This window comes from Pollachius pollachius (genome assembly GCF_949987615.1).
Source record: "Pollachius pollachius genome assembly, chromosome: 10".
Taxonomy (NCBI): domain Eukaryota; kingdom Metazoa; phylum Chordata; class Actinopteri; order Gadiformes; family Gadidae; genus Pollachius; species Pollachius pollachius.
In genome coordinates, this window is record NC_136943.1 from 14,840,131 (window position 1) to 14,864,272 (window position 24,142).

The 24,142-nt window shown below is 44.2% G+C and overlaps 1 protein-coding gene across 4 annotated transcripts; it reads right to left on the reverse strand.

The window, feature by feature from the left end:
- Positions 1–877: 877 nt before the first annotated feature.
- On the reverse strand, positions 878–23,351 carry tbc1d9b (TBC1 domain family member 9b). 4 transcript variants are annotated; one of them, XM_079744232.1, is made up of 23 exons: positions 23,088–23,351; positions 21,059–21,169; positions 20,104–20,222; positions 19,065–19,293; positions 18,527–18,785; positions 16,007–16,214; positions 14,444–14,632; positions 13,631–13,777; positions 12,478–12,628; positions 11,886–12,100; positions 10,846–10,963; positions 10,196–10,398; positions 9,265–9,347; positions 8,965–9,094; positions 7,640–7,738; positions 7,208–7,276; positions 6,079–6,322; positions 5,402–5,467; positions 4,907–4,975; positions 4,281–4,334; positions 3,993–4,046; positions 3,677–3,774; positions 878–2,656 (listed from the first exon to the last, which is right to left on the reverse strand). In XM_079744232.1, the coding sequence occupies exons 1-23, from the start codon at positions 23,203–23,205 to the stop codon at positions 2,036–2,038; spliced, it is 3,654 nt and encodes a 1,217-aa protein (XP_079600358.1). In that variant the 5' UTR covers positions 23,206–23,351; the 3' UTR covers positions 878–2,035. The 4 variants fall into 4 exon arrangements, with proteins under 4 accessions (XP_079600358.1, XP_079600357.1, XP_079600360.1 ...); XM_079744231.1 differs by having other exon boundaries at positions 3,993–4,049; XM_079744234.1 differs by lacking the exon at positions 4,281–4,334.
- Positions 23,352–24,142: the final 791 nt, after the last annotated feature.

A 24,142-nucleotide genomic window follows, 5' to 3' on the forward strand; every position in this document is an offset into this window, starting at 1 on the left:
CGAAAATCCAAAACCCCAGTGGAAACTAGATGGAAAAAGTGTGTAGTTCAAAACGTGATGAAGCTTTTACTTCTTCGCCACCTACTTACGTACGATCAGTCAAAGACGCCATTTTATTTCCCATAGACATTTGACCGAGGGAACCGTGAGCGTCGGAGGCGGGAGTTGGCGAAGCCCCGCCTTTCTATATCCGGTACATGGGTCCTCAAAATGAATTTCTGATGCATGTATTTTAATGGCGAGATGACAATTATTTTCATGAATTTCACATTTGTTGTTTTTGTTTTTTAAAGACCATTTTTCATGCAAAGAAAAATACATTCTATCGCAAAGAAGATTGATAATATTTTGTGTGAGGCCGCTTTGTTAACTACAGCTCTTCGCCGCTCTCAACGCGAATGATATACGTCACCACTCACCACCCTCACTTGGAACTCTGGTACAGACATGACGATCTCTCTGCTCCACTTCACCGCTTTTTTCCAAAGGGAGGATAACAGCATCGAAAGAGGAGAAAACCATTATAAGTCGGGGCATGTGGAGAGTCTCAGTTATGCCGATGGAGATTGTTGGTCGGGGAATGTCGTCACATATGCGACATTGTGTTTTCTCTACAGGCTTTAGCTGAAAAATTGCACAATAAATGGTCAAACTCTTGACATGAAAAAATAGCATTTAAATCCACAAACAACATGTGTAATCCGGGGCATATAAAAACTGGGACCAGAAAATAATTACTTTCTCTGAAACCCATTCATATTTTACGATCTCATAGGTCCCATGGGGGTCTACCGTAAGGGCCCCATGTGTATACGTCAGAGTGACAACTGACTTTTGTCCGAACATCAAACACAACCAAAAAGGAGGGTGATTAAGTCATCATTTATTTCATATTATAATATAGAGTTGATCATGAGACATTTAAAAGCTGGTTAAATAATCAGAATAAATAAATTGGGTATTTAGAGCAAACATTTTATAATTACAGAGACCAACAAAACAAATAAGCGTTGCAACAATGCCTTTAAAACAATAAAGAAGGCAAATAGCTGACAGAATAACAGTTTCACATTAAGGAGATTTTGTCTGAAATTAGCATGTTGTTACTTTGATGATATTAGAAGTAGGCAGGCAACGATAAATCTTGTAGAGCAATATTAACATTGAGCAATAGACTTTCATTATGCAGTGGTGAAGAACTGGTTTAACACTGTACTGAATCAGCTTGAGTACAGCTAACCTGTAAAGTTCAAAGCTGGGTTAAGTTGAAGTAACCACATGTAAATAAAATTATGGTTTGGCAACTAGCATGTGATTAGTTGATTAGTTGGATCAACAGCTTTATAATCGAACATTTCCCCCTCCGTCTTTAAGGGTTAAAGAGGAAGAATGTCTGCATAGTCCCACTAGAGTTTCTTACAACAGCAGCCTCTGTTAAACATATAGTAAGCCTGAAGTCTATTCCTCCCTCAGGATCATTTGTGCAAACAGCAAGTTTAGAGAGTAGAGAAGGGAGGGACCAGTTGGTGTGAATCAAATCAAAAAGGTAAAGCAAACTAAGTACCAGAGGTTAACAGTAACAATGAATGAATCATCCACGCTGATAACGAAATATATATACAAGTGCGCAAATTCGGAGGAACCATAGCTTTATCATTTGAAATAATCCAAATAAAATGACAGGTAATGACAGGTTTGTAAAATCAATGCCATGTGACACATTTAGAACAGTAAAGACAGCTGAGGTCTGTGGAAAGAGAAAACGATGGGGAAAAAAAGAAATGACTGACTAATTGAATACTCTCAAATGGCAATAAAAAAAGATTCCCTCTGTTTTAACACTGAGGCGAGTGTCGTGTACACGGTCTTATAAGGCAGGAGGAATGTTGTGATGATACAGTTCAGTACAAGACAACAAGACAGGCCTGCAGACACAAACACAGCCCAATCCTCTCCACTTCCTGAGCCAAGAGGAAGAGGCAGGACTAGAACCGGCACTGAGCAGTGTCTGTTGTACTGATGGCCACATGAAAGCTCAGACCGAGTTCTGGGCCAGCTCGTGGTCGCTGGACGAGCTGGTCTGCCGCTCAACGTTCCGCTGAGCCTTACAGGCGGCCATCTTGGTCTGAATGTCCCCCTTCTTCTCAAAGTAGTCCACCAGGGGGGGCTCCGTCAGCACGGACGCCAACATCTGCTCAAACGTGATGGACCAATCGCTGTCCACCACACTGCCCCGCCTCTGTCCTCCGCAGCCAATCAGGACAGTGTCGTCTGTGATGTCGTCGCACTGCAGCGAGCCGGTGCTCACCATGGAGTAGGAGGAGACGGACGTGTCGTCCCGGCCGTCCTCATCCGAGCCCTGCAGCGGGGGCAGAGAGTCCAGCTGGGCATCGGCCAGGGCCTTGCAGACATCCTGGGACTGTCCTGAAGACCCCTCCCCACACCTCTCCTCGCCCTCGGGTCGAGCGGCGGCGGGGAGAGGGGAAGGAGCCAGGGTCTTGGCATTCTTTGTGGTGTGGTTGGTGAACTTCTTGGCCACCTCCCCGATGCGGAGCAGCAGACTGGCCACGGTGGCGATGGAGTGGTACAGCTCCTGCTCGCGGCCCTCCTCGCTGAACATGTTGTAGAGGGTCTTACACAGCTCGATGAAGTGCTCCTACACGCACACACACACATATATAGAGACAACCTAGTGTCAGTAAGGTCTGCAAACCATTTCCTAGCTTAAAAGGTGAAGTGTCAGTAGTTGTAAAAAGAGAGAAGAAAAGAGTGGAAAAGAGCAAGATTTTAAAACACTCAGAAACCGTCCCCTCCCTGTCCGTTCCCTCTCTCGCTACGTTTCTCCGCCATTGTGAAGTGTTGCATTCCACGCCCTGGCGATAGACAGGAACAATGGATTCCCCTGCCAAATCCACGAAGAAGTGCCCGATTTTTCAGAAATGAGCCGAGAGCGACCCACAATCTGAATTGGCTCTGCAGAAGCAAGCGCAGCCCACTAAGAACTGTTAAAGATTTAAACTGGGCTCATTTCACTCGCCAATAACTGATGGAAGGATATGCCATTTTTAACAATTCCAAACCCCCCCCCCCCCCAAAAAAGCTTTAGATCATACCTATTCCTTTAACACTGTTGGCCTTTCAGCATTTCTATGCTTCTTCTATAACCCTGTCCAGCACTTTGCCTTACAGTGAGGTGCGTAAAGACGTGCAGTCCTTCCATATGTTAGCAATGCGGCCCGTTTGGAGGTTTGTCTGAACTGATTGCTGATTGGTCAGCAATCAGAAGATTTAAATACATGCATGTTGAAGATTTAGATACATGCATGTATTGCCTTTCAACATATTTGCAATGGAGCGGACTCCATCTGATTAGTATTCTCTTTCTGGATCAGCTCGTCGGTTCAATGTGCATTTGGAGTCGGAAACGAACATTTTCCCCTAGTGTCCACGTGATGATGTGGATGTATAAATACAGGCAGCTCTGCCAAGATCCGGATCTTTGCAAAAAATTTTTACGCAGAAGTCTAAATCAAGCTGAAGAGGTTTAAGAAATGTGCATGTGGATTGAGTGTTCTTTGTAAGCTGCTAAACAATGCTGACAGCACACAGCTGTAGGCTGGCAGGACTCCACCACACTTTGATCAGTACTGATGTGGATGCAGAGTGCTAGACTGACCTGGCTCATCCTGGGCAGGTCTTTGATGGTCTCCTTCTCTGGTTCCTTCTCTTTTGCCCACATCCTCAGGTAGTACTTATAGTCCTTCACCTTGTCCTCTGACACACGCACACACACACACACACACACACACACACACACACACACACACACGATGTGGTTGGGGCTTGTGATCTGTTGCTCGGTTTGCTAGCATGTTAGCTCCTTTTATGACGTGTTTTTGGGTCTGGTATGGTTCTGGTGTTGTTCCCGCAGGAGGGAAGGGAGGAGTTGTACAAACGAAACAAGCTACTTAGTGGTTTACATTCCTCTTTACCTTTCTTTTCTTCATTGTCTCCACCTCCATCAGCAGCTTCCTTCAGATCGTCCTCTGCTGAAAGACAAGCAGCCAATCAGATCACCTCCGCATCACCAATACAGACCAGCAACAATATCCTATCAATATCCCCATCAGTGTCTGCTTTTCAAAATAGATGTTTGTCCCTAAGGGAGTTACCATTTGCAGTCCCCACCCACCCACCCACCCACCCACACAGAGAGAGAAAGTGTGCATCCTTTAGTAAGAGAGCAGACATTGGGGCAGCCACAGGTACAACAACAATACCTGAGCTCACTTCCTGCCCCCCCAGGAAGTCCACGTCAGACAGGAGAGGAAATTCTAGACGCACAAAAGATGGAAAATGGGATGCGAGGTGGAGAAGAGAAAGGAAAACACAGTAAGTGTGTGTTGGGTAGAGAAAGTGAAAGAGAGAGGGATGGGAATTGTGTGTGTGTTACTGTGTACGTTTGTCCAAGAAAAGGAAGGAAGGAAAAGTTATTGTGCATAACACATGAATAATTGGAGAGTCTGCATTCATGGAACCATGCCAGGAGGAGGAGATGGAGGACAGCCCTTAGCCACACACAGGAATTCCGGAAGTATGGAAGCCCACAAGCGGTATAAATGGTTGGAGAATATGCATTGCACCTTTCTGGTAGCTTTTCTCACCTGCCTCAGATCCTTGACCGAACCTAACCCTTACCATAAGCCTATACTAAACCATCGCTTACCCAATACCAAAAATTCTCCATCTCTCACGTAATACCTAACCTTAAGTATATCTAAGCTAATGCCCTCAAAAAAACATCAGTCAATGAGTTTGTTAGGTTAGCAAGTACATACTTGCTTATACTGCTGGTGTGTGCCAGCAGTGTGTGTGCATCAGTGTGTGTGTGTGTGTGTGTGTGTACCAGAGGATCTGTCATCGGTGAAGAACTGTGTAGCCTCCAGGGCAGACTCCGCTTCTTCAGGACACAACACTGACATAAAGATATCACCATCACCGATCAACCATCATGATAAAGGAGAAACAGTCACAACAAGAAACAGGTTACACCAAGTTAAACTGACAAAGTCTGACTCAATTCTGCCTCAGAGTAGAAACACAAAACAGGTGTGATCCTGTGTGTGTGTGTGTGTGTGTGTACGCGTGTGTGTGATGGTACTTATGAATGATTCAATCCCAGACGGAAAATTCAATTGTCACAGTACTAGAATATTTTACGACAAAATCCTACAAATATACGGAAAAATGGTTTGTAGCCACAATATGAGGAGACTTAGATGCAAATATAAAAATAAACCTTATGGGTGGTTGAGGTAGACATTATTGACAGTATATGCTACATGACATTTGGTGCTACGTGGTGCCACAGCGGTGTGGTTGGTGCTGTTGTCCGGCTTACCTGGGCTCAGGTGAAGTTTGTACAGAAGCTTCAGTTTCTCAGTCATGTCTCCATGGTACATCCCACCTGAAGCGCCAGACACACATTTAATTCCCCAAGCAGTGTTTCCCCAATTTATTTTTGTCTCATTTATAATTTGTAACATAATCATGTAGCCTACTGGCGCAAGCGGTTAAAATGGTCGAAGCTGGGGCATTCCTCTATTTCTGGTATTAACATTATTATTCAGCAACAATCAACGTCAAATATTAAGAAGTGCAACAAATATTAATATTTTTAGTCGTAGCTTTGAATGTACCATTTAACAAAATTAGCGATTTTGTTTGTATGGCTGAATCTGATTCTTCACCATAACCCTATGGGGGACACACTATATACACACTACTATATCTATATCCAACAGTTGGAAATCCCTGCCCTTCAACACCACGACACTGGCTACAGTACTTCATACAGTCACAGGGAGGCTGTATAATGCAGTGCCAACAGGCTGTTCCGACTCTACCGTTCTGAGGTCCAACCCAGGAATGTCCACAACCTAACTGTAGGCCCCCCTGAGGATAGAAAACCAAACCCCTTCCTGCTACTGAGTGACGTTTCTGGATGCTAAACAGCTGAATAGCAAACGGTAACCCGGCTAACAAACCTGATTTTAACATCGACGACATTTTACTCACTCAGCCCGGTGACAAACTCCTTGAAGTTGACCAGGCCGTCCTTGTTGAGGTCCAGCAGACGGAAGAGGCGCGCCGCCAGGATGGGCGTATGCACGCCGCACACCCACGGCGCCAGCGCCCCGAAGAGCTGGCAGAACTGGCCCAGGTCGATGCGGTACTGCTCCAGGTAGGGCAGGCTGGGGTCATGGCGGTCTGCCGCTGCCGAGCCACACGCCCCCCAGTAGCAGCTCATGACATGCTTGGCCTGAACAGGACGCCGCACAGGGGAAAACGTTCCGTCACAAGTACGTCTCGCTTGGGAAGGGAGGGAAGGGGGTGTGATGGAAATCATTTCCTTTTTGTTTTCTTTCTTTTGTGACAATTATGTTATCTAGCCCGCTTTCCCAAAGGACAGCAGCCTTCTGGGGAGGGGGGAAAACTGTTAAAATAGACTGGGAAACTGTGTTCGGGGCTCACTCTGCTAGAGAGACCGGTGTACGCATACATTAAATAAGTTCATTTTAAGTTAACTATTGTGTGGTTTTTTTGCATTAAGAAGTCTCATCTGTTCTAGAAAATAGCTATAGCAATATCTGAAGAGATTTCCACGACGTCGGTAAACAACAACAACAACAACGAGTGACGCTTGAGGTAACCGTTTTACAAATGGCAGGAAATATAGGCAGTCAAGTATAGACATTTTTGGTGCTTATAGTTATGGTAGGGAAACATGCATTTGAGTAAAAGAAGAATGTCCAGATATTGTACGATATATGTAGGTTTCACTAACATCAAGAACATACAAGTAAAGCTTTACGTTTCTTAAAGTGGCTGAAAAAGCAGGGTTTACAAGTGTTAAATGTGGATAAAGCATTTTGGTAGATCATGTCAGGGATGACGTACTAGTGTGAAGGCAACTGCATTCTGTACTATAGCATTTTATGCTGCCTTGATGGGAGTTCTTTATGTTGTGTCTTAAACCGTGTTTTACTTCATGCACTGCTGCCCCTCTTGGCCAGGACATCTTGAATAACTGTGGATAATCTCAAGAGACTAACCTAGTAAAACAAAGTAAAATAAATAATCAAAGTGGGCTGTAGGGAGCTGCTACTCCTCGCTGTCTGAGCGTCATGTGACACCATCCCCCCACCTTGAAGAGGCAGTAGAGCTCCTCCAACTCATCGATGCTGAAGGCAGATTCCGTCATCATGGCTCGCACCTGTGGAGGAGAGAGAGGTTGACCCTGCCTTCTGTATCAAAACAAGTTACAGCACTTATCTCCGCAACCTTACTGGTGCAGATAAGCTAAAAGGTTTGGTTTGGTGTAATGGATATTGACATAATTGAGTTGGTCCCTTGTGTATGAATAAGCATTGCAATAAAATATCAGATTCCGGGCATTAAATAGGAATACAAATTAAGTTCATTAAAATTAAATTTGACAAAGAAGATTTTTTGCAGTGAAGTAAAAGTACAAAGTCAAAATATTCTATCTGAATACGTTAGATTAGCAAAAGTACTCCAGTACTTTCCCTCCGGTACTAGGAACATCCAGTTTTCATACCGCTAGCAAATCACTTACCACACTCCTCTTGGCCGTGTCCTCCAGTGATTGGATAACCTTTAACCTCTGTTTGAATCTCATCTGCTCGATCACATCCGAGCGTAGACTGCCAAACTTCTGTTTAGAGACAAGACAAGGTATGGTCAAGGTATGCCAACATCAACTTAACCCATTTGTGCCGGCTGCTGCGCGGCGCAACATTGTATCTACTAGATACAATGTTGCGCCGCGCAGCAACCGGCACAAATGGGTTAAAAGGGGCTTACCAGACATGGGGTCTTCAATAAGGAGTTAGGGACCTCTGAGATACAGCAGGGGGTTTGGAAAAATTTGTTTGCAAGCTGTTATTATTATTAACTATAAATCATTTTTATTTTCTTATTTCTGGAAAATGTTGAGCTAACTCCAAATCATTAATAGGAAGCCTTTGTTTAGAACTTGAATGAACGATTCCCATTAACGATGCTCAGTAGGGGTGTAATGGTACGCAACAGTCAGTTTGGTATGTTGATGGTTTTGAGGTCATGGATCGGCACGATTTCGATACATCAACCAAAAATACATGGAAATATATATATTTTTAATTTACATTTCTTTTGAAGTTATACAATTGTAAACCAAGGCTAATTGGCCATAATAACCAGACCGTAGTCGAGGAGCACAGGAGAGACGTTCCCAGGGCCGATGTTCTCTCGGGGGTAACACCCTTCACTTTCACCGGCAGTGGGTCTGCTTCCATGTTGATGATGATACACTTCTTATAGGGGTTAACTACATTGGCACGACACCAGCTTCCTCCATCTTCTTCGCCACCTTTTTAAATAAATCGCCGTTTCTCGTTTTCCGACGCCGACAACAACACGATAATTGTCTCCTTATACTTCCGGCGCACGGACCAGGGGAAAAATCTCGAGCATGCGTAGAACGCATAATCCGATTCCAATCCGATTGCCCGTATGCATGCACGCTAATTCGACTAACAATTGAATAATCTAGGGGTCTCAATTCGACTTAGAGTAACTCGATTCGATTAGACTTTAGTCCAACTAAGGTGTATACATGCATCTTAATAATCCAATCATAGTCGGACTAAGCCAATAATTCGGCTTTCTTGAGTGTCATGTAAATGCTGATTGATGATTGTCTCCCGAAAGGGCCGATCTGCTGGCAGTGGCACTAGGCATCATTTGAAAAAAACGTCCTGGTTCGAATTCAAAGTTAGCGCACATTAGCAGGGAAGGGATATTGCAGAGTTTGAAAGAAGCTAAAACGTAGCTTCTTTCTGCGGACATAAGCCAATAGCGGGGGAGAGCAAGCAAAGGAGAGAGGAGGGGAAGTCTAACCTCATAGGAGGATTTGATGAGGTCGAATACGTCGATCTCCGGCGGTGGTTCGTCCCCGCTGGTAAGCAGGGCATGGAGGTGGGGGATAGGAGAGGAAACCGTCTGCTTGTTCACTACGTTATCCAGATACCTGGGGAGGGAGGTAGGAAGAGACATCAGAAGTCAGCTGAATACGCAGACCGACATGCTCAAGCAAAGCAGTCAAGCGAGTAATCAGTCAGTCAGTCTACCAAGTAAAGGGAACTAATGCAGTCGTCAAGAGGCTGTGTTGGGGGCATCGTTCCTCTCTGCTGCCCTTACCTGCCAAGAATGGTCATTGCTTCTCCTTCATCATTGCAGGCCAGCAGAGCATCCATGTTGTCATGCAGGACGGCCAGCGCAACCTAGGGGACGATAAGAAGCACAGATTACCGACCACAAAGTTAGTCTGGAGCAGCCGATGTTGGGCTTGTACCCTGTCTCTCAATGCTGCCAGGTTGCTTTCTCCCTGCAGAACCTGGCAGAATTCAGCCGCGTACTGTGGGTGGTTCAACTTTCATTTGTGCGTCTATCTGTAATATTTTCTTTCTAGACGAAAAAGCGAAAAAGTTTTGATAATGGTACCATCATTCTTTGATCTGTAATGTACCATTATAATAAAAAGGAGACCACGATAGGTTCACAAAGAAGCATTGACGTGGATCTAGAAATGATCTTCAATAGATGGTCCACGGAGCAATGGAACATTTTCTAAATGCATTCATCTATTTTACCTGTAGTGCTGTACGAAAAGTGGTATTGTAATATACATATTAGGATAGATTAATCAAGAATCATTTATGTGTTCCTTTAGAAATGGTCGGCGAGAGGTTGTCAATGCAGCTGGAGCTACGCTGGCTTGGACAACCATCAATTAGAAATTCAGGTGTTCTGCTTTGTCTTAATTAATTTAATAAATGTATGGATTTTTTTGTATGGATTTAAATCTTCGTGCTCTGCCCTTGCAAAAATTAAATCTATTAGTTAAAAAATTGTGAACTTATGCATGCCCAAGACGACGATATATATTACGTGAAAACTATTGGGTCAGCCATATTGTAACCACCATCGAGGAAACTAAATTGTTTACTTGGGGAGATAATTGCAGACCAGCCTTCAGACATTCGACCACTTGAATGGATGCAGACAGACAGTGATTGTTATTCAGATAGAAAGACTGGCCGCCAGCCAGCCAGTCAGCACCGTTGCTGACCTGGAAGATGACCTTTATGCCCTCGAAGAAGAAACAGTCGACCAGCAGAACGGCGCTGTCGAAGGGCATGACGGACAGGAAGAGGGTTAGGAACCAGGACAGGGAGATGCTGGAGATCACCCCCAGCTCTTGCATGTGCTCATACAGCAGCGGCAGGCAGGCCTTGGTCAACTCCTCAAACACGCCCTGGTCCACCAGCGCCCCTACAGGCACACAGCAGGATTACACCGTCACACAGGGCACAGGTCAACCAGCGCCCCTACAGGCACACAGCAGGATTACACCTTCACACAGGGCACAGGTCCACCAGCGCCCCTACAGGCACACAGCAGGATTACACCTTCACACAGGGCACAGGTCAACCAGCGCCCCTACAGGCACACAGCAGGATTACACCTTCACACAGGGCACAGGTCAACCAGCGCCCCTACAGGCACACAGCAGGATTACACCTTCACACAGGCACAGGTCAACCAGCGCCACTACAGGCATACAACAGAATAACATCACCACACAGACATACCTTAATGTCATTAATCAGCTTTTTGGAGCAAATGACGCAAAAGCCTTTATATTATATTACAAATAACATATAATAAGACATTATAATTATAAGAGATAGCATGTAGGTGGGACACACGGTGGCTGACCTACGACCCTGGTGTTGTAGTAGTCGGGAAGCATCCTCTCACACAGTGCCACCAGTAGCCAGAAGGCCTCCTCCTCCGTACAGTAGAGCAGCAGAACCGAGGCCACAATGTTCATCGCCTGGTAGAGAGACATAGACAGACACAGAGCAGGGAGGAAGAGAGAGAGAGGGATCCTCAATTAAACTCTTGGGTTTTCTGTATATTTTATGCATTTGTTATAAACTAAACGACCCTGCAGCACATGCACATACAGGAGCAGTCAATACCGGGTTAACAGCTTTTGTGTACCAGTTTCTATCTGGTTCTGTCGGGTTCTATTTGGATCCCTCGGGTTCCGTCTAGGGATGCAACTTTTTCGGTCCTGTTACCGATACAGATACCTTGGCTTTCAGTATCGGCCGATACCAAGTACCGATCCGATACCAAGTACCGATCTGATACCAGTGTATAATTATTAAGCTGTGTGCCTCACTGTGTGGAAGAGAGCGGGATCATTCTTGTATGCGTAAGACATATTAAGCCGGACTAAAAACATCTTAGACACTGTTAGCGGCTTCAACGAACCGACACCTTTTTTTGTTTGGCAGAACTCGTCGTGCTCTTTGGTGGGATGCGGTATGGTGTTACTGTGCAAAACTAGCTTTTGCACAGTAATACATGGCTAATTAATTGCTCTAAATTGAGAATGTCTAACTTAGCCTACTGGAAGCAATCATACGTTTTCCCTTCTTAATTTGACAATTGTATAGTCATCCTATGTCCCTGCTTGGAAGCTAGGGGACACACTTCCTATCAGGGTTAAGTACCTTGGCAAGAAATCGGCGCACCGCATAACGTTTTAGGCCCACTTTTAAACAATAACATTGAATTTAATGGAATGGATCTGTCACATATACCACCGATACCAGATTCAGCTAATTGCGTCAGTATCGGACCAATATCCCATATCAATACCGGATCGGTGTTTCCCTAGTTGCACCCGGCTCTGGCCAGTTCAATCAGGTTCTGGCCAGTTCTCTCAGGTTCCGTCGGGCGTGTACCTGGCAGTACCCGATGCCCGGGTTGCGGTGTGCGTAGGCGGTGAGGACGCGGCGCAGTGCGGCGATGCCCATCTCGTTCTGGAAGGCGCGGTGCTCTGGCATGGAGCGATGGAGGTCCCGCTCTATCTCCTCCGTCGCCAGGGAGCACCGCCCCATTGCCTGCTCCACCAGGTCGCCGTAGTAACCGGGCTGCGTGGCCATCTCGTTCTGCGCCCCTGGAAAGGGGTACGAGGAAAAAGGGGTCTACCTTTTCTGTGCTTTCATATTTTAGATGTTCTAAATTGTAATAAATCAAGCATTGATCTCTCTATCTATATATATATATATATATCCATATCATGCATTAACCCTGAACTTTCATATCCATGTATTTTTGGGTTTCAATGATGCGCATTATCTCAAAATATGAAGTTCAAGAAGTTGTAAAAGTTTATAACTATGGCTTATTTGAACAAACTATTAAGTAAATTATTACAGTGTGATGTTCAAGTAGGCCAACCAATATTGAACAGAATACAGCTAATGAATGCAGAAGAAGCTAATGCTGGACCTGCTGTCATGGTGGTGGGCACTCATAGGTCAGGGGTTATACCTGAGAAGAGAAGCCATAGCTCGCCCCGCAGGCACTCTGGTAGCCCGTTGAGGACAAGCTCCCGGGTCCTGGAGGTCCGGTACATGCACACGCCCCGACCAAACTCAAAGAAGTGGATCTTCCAAGACTCCTCCTTCATCTTTTCCTTGGCCTGGAGGAAGAGAGAAAGAGAGGGGGAGGGGAGGGGGTTTCCAGAACAGAGTGAGCCTACATCAGACAGGTTTGTGATTGGACACACAAACCAATCTGTCTTTGTTTCCTTCTTTATCATCGGGCTATAAATTAGAAATAAAGTTGGCAAAAAAGGGGAACATCTGGAGAATTACTAATCTGGGGCAAGGACGATACCACAAAACTACAAATGGTTAGAAACAGTTAACTGCCAACCACTAGCTAGCACTGACTGCTAACCTTTAGCTAATACTTACTAAAATAATACCTCAATGAAAGAGCTGACATTTGGTAGAAGGTTCTGTGGGGAAGATGAGATGAATGAGTCTTGATTTAAAGACTTGATTTAAAGAGATGTCCTTAAATATTGAATAAATCAAGCAAATTAGCCTGTGCGTAACTCAGAGGTGCATTCAAGTGCAGTACTTATGCATTCAACCCCTTATCAAACAGGGTTTCTACCGTGATAGAACAGTCATGGTAGGGAGGCATGGCAATAATGAGATCACAGTGACATCGGGGTAGTTCTGTGACATCTTGGTCCAGTATAAAACAAATATGGACATACAAGTCCTTTCGTCGCCATTTGTTCTATGTACAACGGTTATGAGGGTGTATTTTTGTCTTTCAACGTGCATTACCGTTATTTGCAACAAACAACAGAAAAACAAACCATATTTGGCACAACAGCCACAGAGGGCGGGACTTCAACGGCTGCCTCGTATCTATGCCCAAAAACTCATTAATAACTTTTCAATGAACGATATTAGTAGCCCCTGAGATTTGGACCAAATCAACCAAAAATATGTACTGGCTTGGTATTACAATAATGAAATCACACTTCTTCCCGATGACATTGCCAAGTGACGGTGGGTCATTCTGCCACCACCTACCACAGAGAGGCCGTGAGAGGGACTACATGCTAGCCTCAAGTGCATGAGACCCACGAACTGAGCTCGAGAGCCGCTGGAGCTGAACTCACGGCTTTGGGTCCCTGGTCCTCTGGGTCGTCCCGCTGGTAGATGTGCAGCAGGCCCTGAGCGGCGGTGGGCAGGCCGGGGTGGTAGTGACGCTGGGCCTGGGTAGAACCGGCCGGGGCTGGGGACGGCGAGGGAAGCCCGGAGGAGCCCTGTTGGGGAGTCCATGGGCTGCTTATTACTTTAACCAATTCATGGCATTCGGTTACGTTAGTAGGAACTAATAAGTCTACTACCATCTTACCATCAATAAAAATGAATAACAATAGCCTACTCTAGCCCATCACTTTGATATACTAACTAGTCTAGTTATGTACATTACCATGATAAAACAGTGTACTTCTTTACTACGTTATAATAACAGTCTTGCTAATTACTCAATTATAATAACCGTCTACTTCATCAAAATTATATTATAATACTCTTCTTTATTACTATGATATGACAACAGCCTAGCTTTGTACGACGTTATAATACAAGTCTACTTCAGAACCCAGTTATAATACGATTCTACTTCAGAACCCAGTTATAATACGATTCTACTTCAGAACCCAGTTATAATACGATTCTACTTCAGAACCCAGTTATAATACGATTCTACTTCAGAACCCAGTTATAATACGATTCTACTTCAGAACCCAGTTATAATACGATTCTACTTCAGAACCCAGTTATAATACGATTCTACTTCAGAACCCAGTTATAATACGATTCTACTTCAGATCCACAGAAAAATATCTGTCTACCTCATTACTATGCTATAATAACACACAACAATCAATTAACAGGGTGACTGGCTATGCAAAGTGTTGACCAACCAGGGGTCCAAGGGGATTGGCGTCGCTCCACATCCTGTCTGGGGTGCGCTGCAGGAAGTCAGAGATACGCTGCACCAGGAAGTCTCTGTCCTTTAGGTTGGCGAACAGGAAGTTCATCTTGTTTTTGGTGCTGATGGAGACAGGACAGGGCAGGACGCTGCTGCTGTCAGCCTTTTCCACCACCGACACCTTCATAAGGGAACGCAGTGAGCACAAACTTAACACACTGTGGAAGAGTTTCTTGATTATTTACTCTGTAACCATGCACCCCTCCCTCCATTCATTCGCTCTAGAAAACCTTTGTGTCTTCTTGGTGTACTTTCTGCAGCATCTTGCGATCTACACATTATCATGCTTTAATAAGAATCTACTCAATGCTTCTACGGACACTAACCAGCATCCAATGTTTTTATGCAGTACAACAGGCATCAAATAAATGGTGTGACGCATTAACGCGTGATCCCTTGGAGCAGTTCACTCCCGTAAACATGCTCTGTGTACACATAAGTGTGTTTGTGCTTGTGTGTGTGCCAGTGGCGGCTGCTGGTCTTTCAAAGAGGGGAAGCTCATTTTCGGCCTACATCATGTATTTGTCAATTTACTTATATTTAACTTCTGCTCTCTGTTCCTTTTCAAGGAAATGCTCTGTGACCCTGTCATACCAACTAGCTGTCTTTTCCAGTGACTTGACCAGTGTCCTCTCAATGGCCAGCAGAGCTAGGCTGCTTAAACGGCCTTGGCCCATTGTGTTACGGGAGTAGGACTTGAGCCGCTTTAAACAGGAGAAGCTCCTTTCTATTTGTAATATTTGAATTGAATACGAATATAATATCTAATATGAATTTCTAATTTTATTCTACTTTGCAAGTCCTGATCTGAATACAGGACTTCAGGCTCCCTGAATCGTGATGTGTGATGTGTGACGGCCAACTACCCAAACGATATTAAACTCAAAAATGGAAATGTGGGAAATATGTTAAACTGAAGCAAAGAATTGTGTGTATAAGTGTATGAAATGTACGATGAGAATGGTCTAGCAATTTTGCCAAGCAAATATCAAGAAATAGGCTGCAGTTAGTCTTTCGACTCGCTTGCAAAGTCCTTGATGGGACTACTAAAGAGAGCTCCGGCAACGTTTTATAGTTCAACATCGCTGTCAATCAAACGGCAACTCCATTCACGCCCAGAGACGCTGAGCGTCCAAGGGAGGGACATAATCGCAGCATTATCCAATAACCGTCGACTTTCGACGCACTAAGAAAAAGCTGTTCTATTCAGCCCCATTGAAGTCGATGGAAGCTAAGCTTCAACAGGCAAATGCACTGTGACGCTACGGGAATGTATGAGAAGGAAATCGAGTCAGTCGACCTGCGATAAGCAGCTGATTCTGAAAAAACTCGTCTTCGAGATGGACATGTTCCAACGCATTTTTTTTGTCAATTAAATGTTAACACAACAGTATATATTTGACCATTTCATTTTTGAAATTTTGGGGGAAGCTTCCCTTGTAGGCTAAGAGAAATCGCCACTGGCGTGTGGGTCCACGTGCATGCATGAGCCCACCTCGCGGAGGGGTATGATAAGATTGCAGAGGTCTTCCTCGCGGCTGGCAAAGCAGATGTAGTTGTTCGAGATGAAGAGCTGACCGGTGACGTGCATCTTGGCGAAGGGGGCCCAGAGTGTGCAGTCTGTGTGTCCGTCCAGCCGCTCCTCCTGGGTCAGACGGAACAGGGTCCGGTACCGCTCGTTCTTGGCCCGCGCGTCCAGGTCCCTGGACGGCGGAGAGGTTAGGGTTATGCTGTGCCACTATGAGACGATGAATGAGATTCTCTCATCCACAGCCACTAACAGTGAGTTATTGACATGTGAGCTACATGCCAATATCAAGGAGTACAAAAATCAGAGTAGCATTCAACTCAATCTGAATGGTGTGCAACACGTTCAGTGCAGCCTACGATGCATAACAGGGTAGTGTTCTAGGCATATCGAGTTGCGTTCAAAGCATTAAGCCTAGTATTCAATATAATCAGAGTTGTGTTGAACATATACATATGTACACATGTACACATATATACATATGTACACATACAGTGGGGCAAAAAAGTATTTAGTCAGCCACCAATTGTGCAAGTTCTCCCACTTAAAAAGATGAGAGAGGCCTGTAATTTTCATCATAGGTATACCTCAGCTATGAGAGACAAAATGAAAAAAAAAAGAAAATCACATTGTCTGATTTTTAAAGAATTTATTTCCAAATGATGGTGGAAAATAAGTATTCGGTCAATAACAAAAGGTCATCTCAATACTTTGTTACATGCCCTTTGTTGGCAATGACAGAGGTCAAACGTTTTCTGTAAGTCTTTACAAGGTTTTCACACACTGCTGCTGGTATTTTGGCCCATTCCTCCATGCAGATCTCCTCTAGAGCAGTGATGTTTTTGGGCCTTCGCTGGGCAACACAGACTTTCAACTCCCTCCAAAGATTTTCTATGGGGTTGAGATCTGGAGACTGGCTAGGCCACTCCAGGACCTTGAAATGCTTCTTACGAAGCCACTCCTTCGTTGCCCGGGCGGTGTGTTTGGGGTCATTGTCATGCTGAAAGACCCAGCAACGTTTCATCTTCAGTGCCCTTGCTGATGGAAGGAGGTTTTCACTCAAAATCTCACGATACATGGCCCCATTCATTCTTTCCGTCACACGGATCAGACGTCCTGGTCCCTTGGCAGAAAAACAGCCCCAAAGCATGATGTTTCCACCCCCATGCTTCACTGTAGGTATGGTGTTCTTTGGATGCAACTCAGCATTCTTTCTCCAAACACGACGAGTTGAGTTTTTACCAAAAAGTTCTATTTTGGTTTCATCTGACCATATGACATTCTCCCAATCCTGTTCTGGATCATCCAAATGCTCTCTAGCAAACTTCAAACGGACCCGGACATGCACTGGCTTTAGCAGGGGGAACGTCTGGCACTGAAGGATTTGAGTCCCTGGCGGCGTAGGGTGTTAGTGATGGTAGCCTTTGTTACTTTGGTCCCAGCTCTCTGGAGGTCATTCACTAGGTCCCCCCGTGTGGTTCTGGGATTTTTGTTCACCGTTCTTGTGATCATTTTGACCCCACAGGGTGAGATCTTGCGTGGAGCCCCAGATCAAGGGAGATTATCAGTGGTCTTGTATGTATTCCATTTCCTAATAATTTCTCCCAGAGTTGATTTCTTCACACCAAGCTGCTTACCTATTGCAGATTCAGACTTCCCAGCCTGGTGCAGGTCTACAATTGTGTTTCTGGTGTCCTTTGACAGCTCTTTGGTCTTGGCCATAGTGGAGTTTGGAGCGTGACTGTTTGAGGTTGTGGACAAGTGTCTTTTATACTGATAAGGAGTTCAAACAGGTGCCATTAATACAGGTAACGAGTGGAGGACAGAGGAGCCTCTTAAAGAAGAAGTTACAGGTCTGTGACAGCCAGAAATCTTGCTGGTTTGTAGGTGACCAAATACTTATTTTCCACCATAATAAATTCTTAAAAAAAAATCAGACAATGTGATTTTCTGGATTTTTTTTTTTTCATTTTGTCTCTCATAGCTGAGGTTTACCTATAATGAAAATTACAGGCCTCTCTCATCTTTTTAAGTGGGAGAACTTGCACAATTGGTGGCTGACTAAATACTTTTTTGCCCCACTGTATATATACATACATACATGCGTACATACATGCGTACATACATACATACATACATACATACATACATACATACATACATACATACATACATACATACATACATACACACACACACACACACACACACACACACACACACACACACACACACACACACACACACACACACACACACACACACACACACACACACACACACACACACACTAGCAGTATAGAATAGCGTATAGAATAGCACGGGCTACACATTCAGGGTAGCATTCAACACTTTTCAAAGTGATATCTGGCAGCGTCCAACACATATTGGGTTGCATTCAACACAATGAGAGCAGCGTTCAACACAATTCAGAGCAGAGTTTGACCCATTTCAGAGGGGCATTCACCAAGCCTGCGGGAGACCAACCTCTTGAGTGCGGAGACATTCTTCAGCGTCTTGCGGGGCTTGGGCAGCGAGAGGTCGGCGGCAAAGCCCTCATTGTCCAGGATCTGCCGCATGGCGATGGTGGCCAGCTGCTCCATGAGCTTGAAGGTGTCGTTGATGTTGAGGAACATGGAGAAGAAGTGCTCCGTGTCTCGGGTACACACGCGCACGCTCTCCGGGAACAGCAGCGTGGCGTTCTTCTCCAGGCGGGTCACGTCGGTCCACTGGATGATCAGGGTGACTGCGAAGAGAGAGGAGTCACACACACCACACCTCTTTTTACTAACGTCCACTCCTCCACTCCGCCCATTCCAACCTGATCTGCACATGGCTTCATCGGTTAGAAGGAGAATGTGGCAAAAGGCTTGCAAGAGGCACATGTTATGTGAGGATTGAAATATTTGCTTGTATTACTCTTATGCATGTGAATTATTCCACCCACTGTAGTAAACAGCATTTTAAATAGCAGAACACACACACACACACACACACACACACACACACACACACACACACACACCTTCTTTCCCCAGCAGGAATGAGTAGAAGCAGATGTGATTGACAGTCAGGTAAAGCCAGCCCTGCCGAGGGACCCGCCCCTTCCAGAAACTGCAGGAGTAGTAGTTGACCAGCTTCTCCTCCTCAGGCATTCCAAACAACTTCCTCATCTTAAGCTCCGCCTCTCGGAACTTTCCCGAGTCTTCCTCTTCCTGCGCCTGCTTGCTCTTGTTTTCCTCTGCGATGATACCCTGAGAAGTGATGCAGGTCCAGTGGTTAGGGGCGTCCAAATATTCCAGGTAAAAACCCAATGTTTCCTAAGCTGTAAGCAACCTAAGGCCAGACTCCCTAAACACCTACCTGCTCCTTAATGAACGGGCCATGGAAACTGGCCATTGGTTTTTCAATTGGGTACATGATAACCCTTGATAATACTGAGAAGAAAATTACGGATTGCTGTTTGAATTTCTGCACCTGGGGTTTCTAGTATGTCAGGCTGAAATGTAGGCTTTCAATGCTGCAAAGAAATAGGTGTACTCCACATAGATAGGCTTTGGTCTAAGTTCAAACCACCTTGCAGTGAGACAGAAGTTTTAATTGCAAAGGGTGTGCTAGCAAATATAACAAATACTATATTATATATAGTCATACACTTTATTACAATACTAGAGGCTAAAACTAGAGGCCTGACAAGGGGGACCTTTCTGGACTTTTGGGAGATTTAACTCATCACAGTATAAAGAGTTAGTATACAACCAAATGTGTACAGATTATTTGGTAGGTTTACCTCGAAGAGACAAAGTGTGGAGATGTTACTACACAAACCGTGTTGCTACTTCTTCAATATGTGTTTTCTTCTTTGTTCGTTTAGATTTTTTGTCCTTGTACATTACTGGTCAAAACACCTTGCCTACAGTGGCCTACACAAATTAAATGAGGTTTGTAGAAGACACACTCACTGGATGAATGGATACGTTTAACTGGATGGTTAAGATGAAAAGACATATACAAACGTTGGCTGGGAAAAACTGCTTTCCCAGCAAACTAAAAGGACAACGTACAGAGATCTTCCCCTTCACAAAGGTGGAAATATCCTCGTCGTTGTCGAAGATGGAGAGGGTCTGCAGAAGGTTGGCTTCAAGCCACTCCCAGTGTGTGGTGATCTCCTTCCTAGAGCCACCTGGTGCACATCAGATGAAGTTATTGGCAATGACATTACTGACCGATTAAAAAATGCAGGGTTCTCATGTTAAATTAGTATTGGATAAAACCTATGCTGGACTGAGTATCTGATATAGTATAGTTCCTCAAATTAATTTAAACATGATGACATTGACTATTAAAGATAGCCTAGGCAATATGGAGAACTCTCCCAACTCTGCTAGATGTTCACTATTGATAGAAGATAGCTTGGCTGTGTTAGCTGCGAGAGGTCAGCGGGTGCTAGAGGTTAGCTGGAGCCACAGGTCAGTTGGTGCTGGAGGTCAGCTGTGACTAGAGGTTAGCTCGGACTAGGGGTTAGCTCAGACAAGAGATCAGTTTGAAATAGAGGTCAGTTTGTGCTAGAGGTTTGCTCAGACTAGAGATTAGCTTGAACTAGAGGTTAGCTGGGGCTAGATGTTAGTTTGGGTTAGAGGTTAGCTCAGACTAAAGATTAGCTTGGGTTAGAGGTAAACTTGGATTAGAGGTTAGCTGTGACTAGAAGTTAGCTCGGACTAAGGGTTAGCTCAGATGAGAGATTAGTTATGAATAGAGGTCAGCTGGGGGTAGAGGTTTCCTCAGACTAGAGATTAGTTTGAACTAGAGGTTAGCTGGGGCTAGAGGTTAGTTTGGATTAGAGGTTAGCTCAGACTAAAGATTAGTTTGGGTTAGAGGTAAACTTGGATTAGAGGTTAGCTGGGGCTAGAGGTTAGCTCGGGCTAGAGGTCAACTGGGGCTAGATCAGGTAGATGTACACTGTACTGCTTCTCGGGGTTGGCCTGACTATGTTGGCTGCTAGAGGTTGGCTTGACCCACCACAGGCGATGCTCCAGTACACCTGGGAGTCTCCGGTCTGGAGAAGAATCCTGTAGGGGGCCACTCGAGCACTGGAGTCCAGGACCACGTCCATGGTTCCCACCAGCAGGCCTGGGGATGCAGACAGATTTACTGTAGTACAGTACTGGACCGTGCAGACAGGTTCTGCCCAGTAACCCATGAAGGTAAAAAAAAAAAGTGCTGAGGTGCCCTTAGGCAAAACATCTAACCCCTAGTATCTGCATCCAACATCTATCCCGAATCACTTAAGTAATGTCTTACCTTTTTATATATTATTATAATAATGAACTATTATAACTTCATGGATCGCATCCCTAAAACGAAAGACCAAGTAATGATCAGATAACTATTTAAAGTAATAACTGGATTCTGCAAAGAAACATACTTATTCAATTTGAGGATAAATGTAATTAATGAGTAGTTAGCCGATGGGCTTCTTACTCTAGGATGGACAACAAGTAGCACATTTGACATTTGACAGGACATTTGAGATCAAACAAAGTATGCCTTGGTCTGGGAGTCAAACACCTTACTTCACTTATGTCCCTTCACTGTCCACTTCTACATGACGCAGAGGGTGTAATTTCTTTTTAAAAAGCCTCAGTAATGTAAATGTTGGCTCATAGCCTAACTTGTCTTTGCCTGTGTCGTTAGTTCAAGCAATTAAGTTATTGTCCTATTGTTTTATTTGGTAGGTTTGAATTTTTCTAATGTCCAGCTGCCGTCTTGGCCAAGCCTCTCGTGTAAGAGAGGTGGTGGATCTCAATGGGACTCATCTGGTAAATAGAACTGCTTGAGAAGATGGTGGTCTGGTCACATCCATGAATTCGTATGGATGGAAGTTTGAGATTAAGTACAGTGTGCGTTCATTGTGTGTTTTGTGTGTCTGTAGTAGCTGGATAATACAATATAATATAATATAAGTAAGTAACTATAGCTTTTAGTATGATTCACATATAATTACTTCCTCTGTACATTCTCCCCTACAATCAGGAAACGGACCCACTGAGAAACGCAGTACGCACTTTTCTCAACTAGCGTTACATGTCAAGGGGGTCGGAATATTCCCTGTGTCATGTACAAGAAAATACATTGGGCCTAAGGCACGCGCAGCAAACATTTGCAAATATTAGTTTCTGGACTATATCTTAACATTGACTAACATTTTATTTTTTTTTTTAATTATTTTTTAGGATAAATCGACTTTAGTCGCTAAAGCCCCTTGTTGACGTTGATGATGGACAGTGGATTAAACGGCTTTATTCCATTGTTGATAACAGCTGATTAAAGTTTGAACATCTGAAGTCTGTATTATACTGGTTTCACGTGACAAGTTGACATTCAGTGCAGAAGCATACGGCCAATGCCTAAACCACATCCCAGCAGAAATGCACCATCAGCTATTTTTAAGGAGATGTAACGTTAAGGCACACATTTCCCTTGAAGCACATCGCTTAATTTGGGCAAATTAACTATTATGTTGTAGTCTATATAAATAGTCCTTACGCTTCGATGTCAAAGGAAGGGCATATTGTATAAATAATCTGAATATTTTGTTCTCATGATGCTCATGTTGGGAACCAACATAGCTTGTTGTGATCACTACGTCTTCCAGATTCAGTCTGCCTGAATCTTGGTCAGCGCGTCTGACGATATGCATCTGTCAAAATGGCCAGCTTCTTCAAAAAAATAACAAACCATGTTAGGACCAATAGAATCCTTGCGCACAGCCATCCGCAGGCCGCATTTCAAGAAGCAAATACACTGAGTGTGTGGTTCAAAGTCCCAGAAGAAAGTACCCGCCGAGGGGTCAGTCGGTGTGTAACGTTACAGCAACTCGACAACACAACGGTGCACAAAAAACCCTGGTACTTTTGTTACCGTTACCATGCATATTCATCCTAATATTATAACTAGTATACCGACCCATCGGATACCACCACAAAGGGCCATAGGAAACATAGACAAGTACAAAATGACTTTAGAAAACATGGTAAGGCTACAGTACCTGTTATTCCTCCTCCTTTGCCATGGCCCTTTCTCCGCTGGAGGATGAAGAAGGGGTTCGCCCTCTCACTCACCCACAGCGCGTTAGCAATCAGTACTTCCTCGGGAGTGATCCACATGTTGGCCCCCTTCGCTCGGGTGGTCACACTTCAATGTGTGTGTGTGTGTGTGTGTGTGTGTGTGTACGATCTGTCAAAAGCTTAGCTTGTTTTGGTTTAATTGGAAGTAGACATAGCTTTTTCTGGAGTTTATGTCGGCTGACCAATCCGTCATCACAGAGAAATGTCAAGCTAACCCACGTGTTATGCATCACTTCCGGACGCTGTTTTTCACAATAACATTTTCGTAACTGAATTTCAAGTTCATATTTTATTTTTTATTATGTTTTATTTGTTCAGAAGTTTAGATAAGTGGATTCAAAAGTGTTCATATCGCCTTACATTGTAACATATTTTATTCTACATCCCAGCCTCCTCCTAGGCTTTTCAAGAATTGCAATAAGATGAGCCAGACTTGTAACATTTCGATTTGTATATTTTCCACCGAACCCACCTCAAGGTCTAAATAGATAGGTCATTCACTAAACTGGGTATACATTAATTTTTTTAACAGAATGTTTATAAGCTTTATTAAAAACAAAATGTATTGAGTTATATTGACGTTTGTAAGGTAGACTTCGTATAGTGTGTGAAGAAGTGACTAGATAACATGCTTTTATTTTGTAGATAAGTTCCGGTGTTAGTGTGGGTAACTTGATGCTTGGCCGCCGTCGCTTCTCTGTTGTTATGTTCCTTGGTTCGCCTTAAACCACACCTCCTCCCCTCATGTCTGAGCGACCTCTCACATGACGTCCAGCTAAAATATATGATTGGCCGAAACCTGTAGGGCGGGACATTCTACTCGGGCCGATTGACCAATCATATGGCGCGAAACATTTCACAGCAAGCATGTAAGTTAAATATTAATATTAAATGTTCATAGACGGGGGGATTAACCGTAGGTTCATGAATCATAAATTGTTTCTTGACTGTCTGTCTGTTTCTAGCATTACCTACC

Excerpts from the sequence above, each read along its gene's own strand:
- tbc1d9b (XM_079744231.1), bottom strand. The coding sequence starts at position 23,205 with ATGTGGATCACTCCCGAGGAAGTACTGATTGCTAACGCGCTGTGGGTG. Across the intron at positions 10,964-11,885 it reads CGGGCATCGGGTACTGCCAG|GCGATGAACATTGTGGCCTC; the intron begins GTACACGCCCGA and ends TCTCTCTACCAG. Across the intron at positions 4,976-5,401 it reads CAAACTTCACCTGAGCCCAG|TGTTGTGTCCTGAAGAAGCG; the intron begins GTAAGCCGGACA and ends TCTTTATGTCAG.